The 9,083-nt window shown below is 42.0% G+C and overlaps 1 protein-coding gene across 1 annotated transcript in view; it reads right to left on the bottom strand.

The window, feature by feature from the left end:
* The window catches only part of DRP2 (dystrophin related protein 2), a 47,880-nt gene that overhangs the window by 15,361 nt on the left and 23,436 nt on the right, over positions 1-9,083 (bottom strand). Inside the window, 7 exon segments of the mRNA XM_006164858.2 lie at positions 1,818-1,903; positions 2,264-2,465; positions 3,647-3,721; positions 5,607-5,668; positions 5,976-6,036; positions 7,892-7,970; positions 8,700-8,846. Of these exon segments, the coding sequence (XP_006164920.1) occupies positions 1,818-1,903; positions 2,264-2,465; positions 3,647-3,721; positions 5,607-5,668; positions 5,976-6,036; positions 7,892-7,970; positions 8,700-8,846 (712 nt within the window).

The following is a 9,083-nucleotide window of genomic DNA, read 5'->3' as shown; positions in this document are numbered from 1 at the left end:
CACATAGACTGAGCTAATGACATTTGAAACTAGAATACCTGGGGGTTCATCTTTGACCTTCTAGAAACATACTAGTTCTTTAAAGAGCATTCCTTGAGTTCAGAAATAATAAGTAGAACAGACACAGAGAAAGAACATCAGGAAGAGAGGGAGAGAGAGAGAGGAAGACAGAGAGCAAGTGAGCTGTGTGTGAGAGCAGTGCCAGACACAGCTATGACACTGCTGGGAAAACAGATTCTGCGAGAAGCCAAATGAGGGGGTGTGGATTCAGGAGCCAGCCCCACTCCTGTTAATGTAGCTCATGTAGCATGAGACTGCAGTAATCTCCTAATTGTCCACACAAATGGAAGGAAACACTGGCATGGGAAATCCAAAAAGAGGAGCTCATTCATAGCATCCACTCATCTAAGAATGACCTCTAAGTGGTTGTGAAATATCCTATGGTAGTTATGTTTGAATATGGGCTGTGTAGGGGTCCTTTTAGGATGTTCCCCATCCCGATCCAACCTCAGCAAACCCCATCCAGAGGTTCTTGTATGCCTATTTCATATTCACTTCAAAAATATGCAGTCGAAGGGAGCGAGCCTGGTTTTAAATTCTGGACCCATTACTGAATCAGTCTAGAATTTTAGGTTAAATCATGAGCCTTGTTATGCTGCAGTTTCTTTATTTCTAAATTAAGGATAAATAATCACTGTCCATCCCATTGCAAAGGAATGTTGGGAGAAACAAATAATAGCATAGCTATAAATGTGCTTGGGAAAGTCCCCTCCCTTCTACGTTTTCCCAGACCATTGTCATCTCTCATCTGTATAAGATTAACACATATCCTTTGCCCATCAGATTATTCTCATTAGTATTTTTTTTTTGAGAGGGTTTTGCTATAGGGCGTGTGTGCTTGCCAGCCAGACAGAGAGACAGAAGGCGAGAAATCACCCCCAAAGGGGAATGGCCATGCTGCAATCCCTTCTCCTCCGTCTTCCTCTCGGGATCTTGGGCACACACGCACATGCACCTGGCGTGAGTTTTAAGCCACCTGGTCTGGGACGCGAACCGCGGTCGACTACATGGGAGTCCAGCGACATAGCCATTATGCTAACTGCTGATCCCAATCTCATTAGTATTTTTAAAAATGCTTTCTATATGCTTCTGTATCCTCCTCTGGACTGTAAACCACTTGAAGCAGGCACCATGTCTAATTTAATATAGCATTCACATCATTTAGCAGAGTGGTCAACACATATTAGGACATAATGACTAAAGATGCTGCTGTAGAAATGTTCAAAATGCTGAATACAAGATGGAGGATGAAGGGAAAAGCAAGATTTTTAACCAGCAAGGTTAAAAACTATACAAGTATATATTGTCCATCTCCCAGGTAATGGGGATTATTGCACACTACCCAAATAATGACACGAGAAGTCTCCAGTGGAACATGTGAAGTCTCCAGTGGAACATGACTTTAACTCCAGATTGGGACAAGGCTAAGCTTGATAGGCCTCAGGGAATAGAACTAGAAAGTCAGGGTCCTGGGTACCCCACGATGCCAACACAGATCTTAAGTACTTACATTGAATCAGAAAAAACTAAACTCCTTGGAGTGACATTGGGACTAATAACAGGCCTTAGACCCATCTTAGCTTTTGCTGTCATGTGCTCTTTGTGATAGCCTGGTCCAAGAAGCATTGTAAGGTAGCCTGAGTAGCCCTCTGCTGACTCATAAGACCTACCCTTCTGCTTATTTTTACACCCTTCCTCCTCCCTGTAATACCTCTCCCTCTACCCAACACCACTCCAGACTTTGGAGTTGTACTCACACTGAAGTTTTTCCTTCACTTCTGTGCCACACAGGCATGCAATGCCAGTCTTAAAGGACAGTGCTCGCATCTTTCCACTGCGGCCACTAGGTTTAAAAGAAGAGACTGAGAACATGAACATATATATATATATGAGGGGATCTTCAAAAATTCATGGAAAATGCATGTTACAAAGATGTATACATAATGAAAGTTCTTATGACAAAATAAACTTACACTTTGATTCCATCTTTCCATAAACTTTTTGAAGTCCCCTTGTATGTAAAGAGTAAACATCTTGACAGTCATTTTTCTCACAGAGTTGACCCCAGAAGGGCTCTGTGCCAACCATGCCCCAAACAGAACTGGGTCCAAGTCCACCATGGGAGCAACCTTCTCCCACCATGCCTACTGAAGGTGTCCCATGGAATTTTATCCTGGAGGTTACTAGGAATGAAAACCCTTACCTATCAAAGACATTGAGGAGCCAGTTGAGACTCATGTCTACACAGAGTGGCACGTTGACCAGGATGCCTCTTTCTTCCTCCAGCCGTTCATATAAGGCAGTCAAGCAATGAATGACTTCTACCACATCCATCACATGTTCACTGGCCTGCAGATCATGCTCATTGAAGATCTCCAGGGCTGTGGTTAATGTTACCAGGTCAACTGGGAAGGAAAAAATATAGCTGAAGTAGAACACCAGGGATTAGACAAGAAGATAAGGCCAAAATCATCACCGAATTTGACTCAATACCCAGAGTAACCATATGCAAGTATGTTACAAACTTGTCCTTTACCAAGAGCCTCATCCCAAGGAAGAGAAAAACAACATAAGTCCCTCAAATCTCAAATCGACCCATTATGTTTTTGTGCTCTTTAACATCAGTTTTGAAAAGATGGTGGGATGTGAGTAAACTCATCTCCTTTCCTATATTAACTACCAAGGGGTCAAACTCCATTTTAAGTTTCTCTGTTTTTACACAAATTTCAACTGCAAATAAGTTTCTTCATGAACTGTGTTCTGAGAAACTAGGCAACAGCTATGAAGGCTCAGGTGTGGCTGGGTACATACAATATACACTGGGAGGACTTTTTTTGAAAAAAGTTTATGCCTTAGGTCGTGTGTGCGAGAGAGAGAGAGAGAGAAGTTAGTGAGAGGAAAAGTGAGAAATCACCCCCCAGGAGGGATGGCCACACCACAATTCCTTCTCCTTCATTCTCCTCTCAGGATCCTTGGGCACACACGCACATGCTCCCAGAGAGATTTTCAAGTCACCGGGTCCAGCACCAGAATCGTGGTTGACCTTGTTGGAGTCTAGAGACATAACCATTATGCCATCTGCTGGCCTCTGGGAAGACATTTTAATTACTTCCTATGTTGGATCAGCCTAGCCAGATGTGGCTGAATCAGGAAGAATGATACAGTGAATGAGCAGTGTCCCTGAAAAAGGCCAGAGGCACTTTATATCTATAACCACATGTCCCCTAAACACTGGCATTTGCTTCAACAGTTCTCCTGTAACATCCAATAATCCCAAGTAGCAAATCATAGGCTGGGATATTTCCTGTCACAAAAGCAGTCACTTGATTATCCTTGTTGGGAAAAGAAAAGAGGCAAGGAGCACGATAGCTGTGGGGTTAATTTGGAAACAAGTCTGGGATTTAGGGAGACTGGAAGGGCCCTGGAAAGAGCCAGAGTCCATGGCTGGCATATCCAGCCTTTGGAGAGTTACCACCAAGCCAGTCAATAAACCTGGCCAAGGTGGGATGAAAGTGTGAAACAGCAGACAGATGAGGAACAGCAGGAGGGCGATGAAGGCCTTAGGGAAGTGCAATGGGAGACATACGGCGCAGGGCCTTCTGGACTCTGCGGAGCTTCATGGCAGTGCGATAAGCTGAGAATTTAATGTTGTTCAGATCAGCTGCAAAGAATGGAAAGAGACACATTCAGATCAGAGGAATGCAAAGTAAAACTGTAACAAAATACCATTTCATACCCACTAGATTGATGAAAAATAGAAGTCTGACAATAGGAAGTGTCAACAAGGATGTGAATGAATGAGAACTGCCAGTGGAAGTGTGAAAAATCACCTTGGGAAACAACTTGGTATTAGTGAAATGAACAGTCATATATCCTACTGCCAAACCAGCTACATATTCCAGGGCTGTGATTTACAAATGTTTTTAACCAAGACTTATCAAAGGAAAGCCATTGTATATCATGACCCACCATACATACATACATACATACATACATACATGTGTGCATGTATCAATAACAAACATTTCAGGAAGGAATTCCCTACTATATTTGATAAAGCAAAAACATAACAAACAATATCAAATATGACTCTTACTAAGGATCTGTTGCATGCTGATATTTCCTAGTCTATCTCAATATTTTAAAATGCTGGTCGCAACACATTAAAATGATATGACGACCTATAGAATAAAAAAAAATATGCCCTGAAGAAACTTTTATGCACATGCACTGGAAAGCATGTATAAAAACTCCTCAGCAACACTATTTTTATTGGTTCCAAACTAGAAGTAACTTAAGTGTCCATCAACAGTAAAATGGGTAAAGAAATTGTGCTATATACAATGAGAACACTCTATAGCAATGAAAAATTAATGAACTATAGTCACATGCATCAACATGGATAAAATTTGCAACACAAAGAAGAATCTTTTTTAGTAGGCACAGACAAGGCATTCAAGAATCATACTAATCACTGCCTAGACAGTGTCTTTCAAAGAAGACCAGACTTCACATCTATAACCATGATTCCCAGTGTCCAGGGGGAAATGTAGAAGCTTCAGTTAAGGAAGTGCAGAGGGGAAAGGAAGGCTGTTGGAAAACACAAGGCATTCACTTCCACCTCCACCTGCTTATTGACTGGAGCTCCCTTCTATTTTTTTAAAACCACTTTACTGAAGTACAATTGACATACAAAAAGCTATATGTATTTAATGTATACAACTCAATGAGTTTGGAGATAGGTATACACCCATGAAACCATCTCCAAAATCTATGCCATAAACACACACATCACCTCTAAAGTTTTCAATTGCCCTGTTCTCACTATTTTGTATAAGAATGGTTAACATAAAGTCTACTCATAGCAAATTTTTAAGGATACAATCCAGTATTATTAATTTTAGGCACTACTGTGTACGGTAAACCCCTAAGAATTATTTATCTTCTATAACTAAGAGTTTATACCCTTTGACCAATATCTCCCCACTTCTCCTCCCCTTGTTAACCACCATTCTACTCTCTGATTCTATGAGTTTGACTATTTTAGATTTCTTACATAAATGAAATCATGCAGTATTTGTCTTTGTGCATATGGATTATTTCATTTAGCGTAACATCCTCCAGGTTCATCTGTGTCCCAAATAGTAGGCTGGTTTTGTTTTGTTAGTTTTAGATTTTGCTACAGGGTGTATGTGCTCACAAGAGAAAGACAGAGAGAGAAAGTGAGAAATCACCCCCTGGGGGGATGACCACACCACAGTCCCTTCTTCTCCCTCCTCCTCTTCGGACACACAGGCACATACATGCACCTAGGGTATTTTTTAAGCTACCGGGTCCAGAACTCAAACCATGAAGTCGGCCATATGGGATCCAGCCGTCTTAATCACCACACCACCAGCTGGCCCTTTCCATCTTTTTCTTAAGGCTGAATAGTATGTAACTGTACAGCTATACTATATTTTTTTATTCATTCTTCCATCATTGGACATTACAGGACAAAGAAAAGTGTTTAGATCCCCACCCTATATAGAACGTCATAGTCTTACCTAGGGTTTGGTATAACTCTGTCATCTTGGGATGGTCCCAGCATGTGGTCTGAGCCTGATGACTACAAACAAAAGTATCAATAGTACCAGCATCTACAACACCACCCACACCTAATACACACATGCATGCAGCACTCAGTGATACACTGGATACAAGAAGCTGCAGGATCCAAGGGAGAACCCTGAAGTTCCCAAAGCACAAGGGTTCACCTTTACTCAGGTAGAATCTTGAGCTCTTAAGATGAGCAGGAGAAAAACTGGACTGGATGGATGAACAGACAAAGAGTGACAGGGACAGAAAGCAAAAAGACAGGTGAGGGAGAAGGTGTGCAGGTGACTGACCCGCTTCTGATTCAGACGGTCACTCACTTGATGTAATAAGGAACTTTGTTGGGTGAAATTGCTCTTTCCCAGGGAACCTGGACAGAGGCTGATAAAGAAGAGAAAGAAAAGAAAGTTCTTTAGATTCTTTGGCTACATTGCTATTTTATCCTGTCAAAGAGGTGGTCAAACCCAAAATGGGATGCCTAACTGTCATTGCCAGCTCTTAACCTGAGGGTAGAGCAAACACTCACACTCTACATGGTCTACTAGGCAAGAGAAGAAGAGTTTGTCACTGATATTTTTTAAAAAGAATGATTAATTTTATTTATTCATTCCTTTTATTTTAATTTGACCTGAAAGAGACACACAGAGAGAGAAAGGGCAAGTGAGAAAGCAAGTCACTAGGTCCGGGATTCGCACTGTGGTTGTTCATGTGGGAGTGTCCAGTAACTCAACCACCATGCCACCTGCTGGTCCTTGTCACTGATATATTAACATACCAGAGATGTGACAAGGGCATGAATAGGAATACTTGCTTTGGCCACCCTGACAGTCTTCTCCCTGAGCTGGCTGCTGGTTCTACTTACTCAGTTGCAGGTAGCTAAACTGTCCTGTGGATATGAATAGATCCTATTTTCCTCATGGGGCTCAAAGCCCTTTCCCTAGAAGGTTAAGCTTCTTAGTCCTGTGGGACAGTGAGAAAGGGTACTTCCCATTTCTCTTTCTCATGAGGAATACAGGAAACTCATGCTTCTCTCTGCTGTGTGTCTTTATCTTTCAGGTCTTCCAAGAGAAGCTCGGGCTACCTGGCCAACTTATTCACTACAGTTTCCTTCTGTATGTATAGCTGCTTGACAGTGATTATAATTATAGTAATTTCAGTTATCATTTTTTCAGGCTCTTACTATGTGCCAAATACTATGCTCAATGCTTTGTACATACACATAAAATTTTCCTGTCTGTATATTCCCACCATCTCCACTGATACCCTTTGGTCTGGACCACCATAATCCCTCATCTGGATGACTGCAACATGCCTCCAAACAGGTTTCCCTGCTCCTACTCTTACCACCCCAAAGTCCATTCTCTATATTCTGACTTGACCAAAATATAAATCAGATCATGCCATCCCTTGGCTCAAACCCTGCCAAAAGTCCTCCATTCCATTATGAATAAAAAGTAAAGTTCTTCCCATAGCCTACAATACTCTTTGAGCTCTGGCCTCCCCTACTCCTCCCTTCCTTACTCTCTTCCACATTCATCTGTTGCTGTTCCCTAGGCCACCCCTGCTCAAGGGCCTGGAAGTTGCTGTTCCCTCTGCTATCAACACAGTTGAGTATTTCACCTCCTTTAGGCCTCTGCCCAATTATTACTCTCTCCGTGAGGCCTTTGCTGACCACCCTATTTGAAATTGCTATGCTTCCCCCTAAGTCCAGCATTCCCTATTTATATTTCCCTGATTTCATTTTTTCCATAGCACTTGTTACCAATTGACCTTAGACATATTTTACTTGCTTGTTTATGGTCTGCCTTCCCCTACTAGAATGGAAACTGTGCACTTCTAAGGATTTTTGTTTGTTTTGTTAATTGATGCAGCCCCAGTGCCTAGAACAGTATCTGACCCACCGTAGGCCCTCAATAAATATTGTAAAGTCATTTAATTCCTATAACTTAATGGGCTTACTAATATTTTTCCTCTTAAAGAAGGGAATACTGATGTTCAGAATTGTTAAGCTATTTTTTCAAGCTTGAACAGTTATTAAGCTGAGGCATTGTGATTGAGACTCAGGTCTTTGGAGAGCTTTATTTTTTTAACCACTATACTATGCTGCTTTATTTTTACTGCTTCTTGGATGCCAAGATATACTGGGTTCCCACCAGATCTCCAGGGGACTCTAGGAAGGTGATTGAGTTCTGCTAAGTGAGGTTCTGCTAAGTGAAGTCCAGTTTGACTCACGTACAAGAGAGGAAGTGCTGTGAACCAGGCCCAAAGTCCCGATGGGCATCCTGGAGCTGCTTAAGCCTCTCACCAACTGACACCTATAGAAAGAACAAGTAAGAAATCAGTAGATTCATTCAAGCTATTTAGTATGGTATCTCCAGATACCTCTGGGAATCTTTATGAGTTCCCTCATAGGCTGGTTTTTCTCTTGGTCCAACCCCTTCTACCATCACCAAACTCTGCACTCCCAAGAGGCAGAGCAGAGCACCCCTAATTTCGCAACACATTCTTTGCTTCTGTCTACCCTGAATGTCCAAATCTAGATAGGCCCCTCTCATTTCTGAATTTATTTTTTTGTGGGGGGGGTTGTTTGTTTTTTATTTCCAGAGGGTGTGTACACTCTCCAGAAAGAGAGAGAGAAAAAGGAACAGAGACACAAAGTGAAAAAGCACTCCCCACCGTGGGGCATGGTCACACTACAATCCCTTATCCTCTGTTTCTCCTTCCTTTTTGGGATTTTGGACACATACATACACGTGCCCAGTATGTTTTTCTAGCCACTGCATCCACAATATGAATCATGAAGTCAGTCATGTGGGATCCAGCTGTCTTAATCACCAGGCCATGGGCTGGCCCCAATTCTTCATTTCAGTCACTTTCTGAACTCTAGAGGTTAAGAAGCCTATTCCTTATCCCACATTCTCCATTACTCTTTTCCAGTGTAAGTATTATGTTTATATCCCATTTTCTTTGGGCCTGAAGAAGTTTCTCACAAATCTAGTTATATTGAGGCACCTCCCGTGGCTCACTCCAGGCTGCTCTTCTACCTGTAGCTGTTTCCACCGGATGTTGATCTGTTCCAGGGCCCGAGAATTTTCCATTGATAAATGCACATCAGAAATGGCAAGTTGGTGAGCCAGATCATTCACCAACTTCACTCCATCTTTCATGGGAGAGAATTCTTCTTTGAACAGCTGCAGAACAAGGACCCAAGTGCCATAGTTGATGGTGAATGGGAAAGAGAAACAATTAGTCAGTCACCTCAGTTCTTCCCTTTTCACCCAGAAGATTGGGTGGGTTGGGTTTTTGTTTTGTTTTGTTTTTGTCACAAAAATACAACCTACATGCTTGCCTATTAAGGCAATCAAACTAAGGTGTGGGAGGTGACTGTCTTTATCCTCTTCTTTTTCTCCTCTCAGAAAACAACAGGG

Source organism: Tupaia chinensis, unplaced genomic scaffold, assembly GCF_000334495.1.
Source record: "Tupaia chinensis unplaced genomic scaffold, TupChi_1.0 Scaffold143746_1, whole genome shotgun sequence".
Lineage (NCBI taxonomy): Eukaryota > Metazoa > Chordata > Mammalia > Scandentia > Tupaiidae > Tupaia > Tupaia belangeri.
The sequence above is the reverse complement of the archived record's forward strand: the minus strand, read 5'-3'. Positions and strand labels throughout refer to the sequence as shown.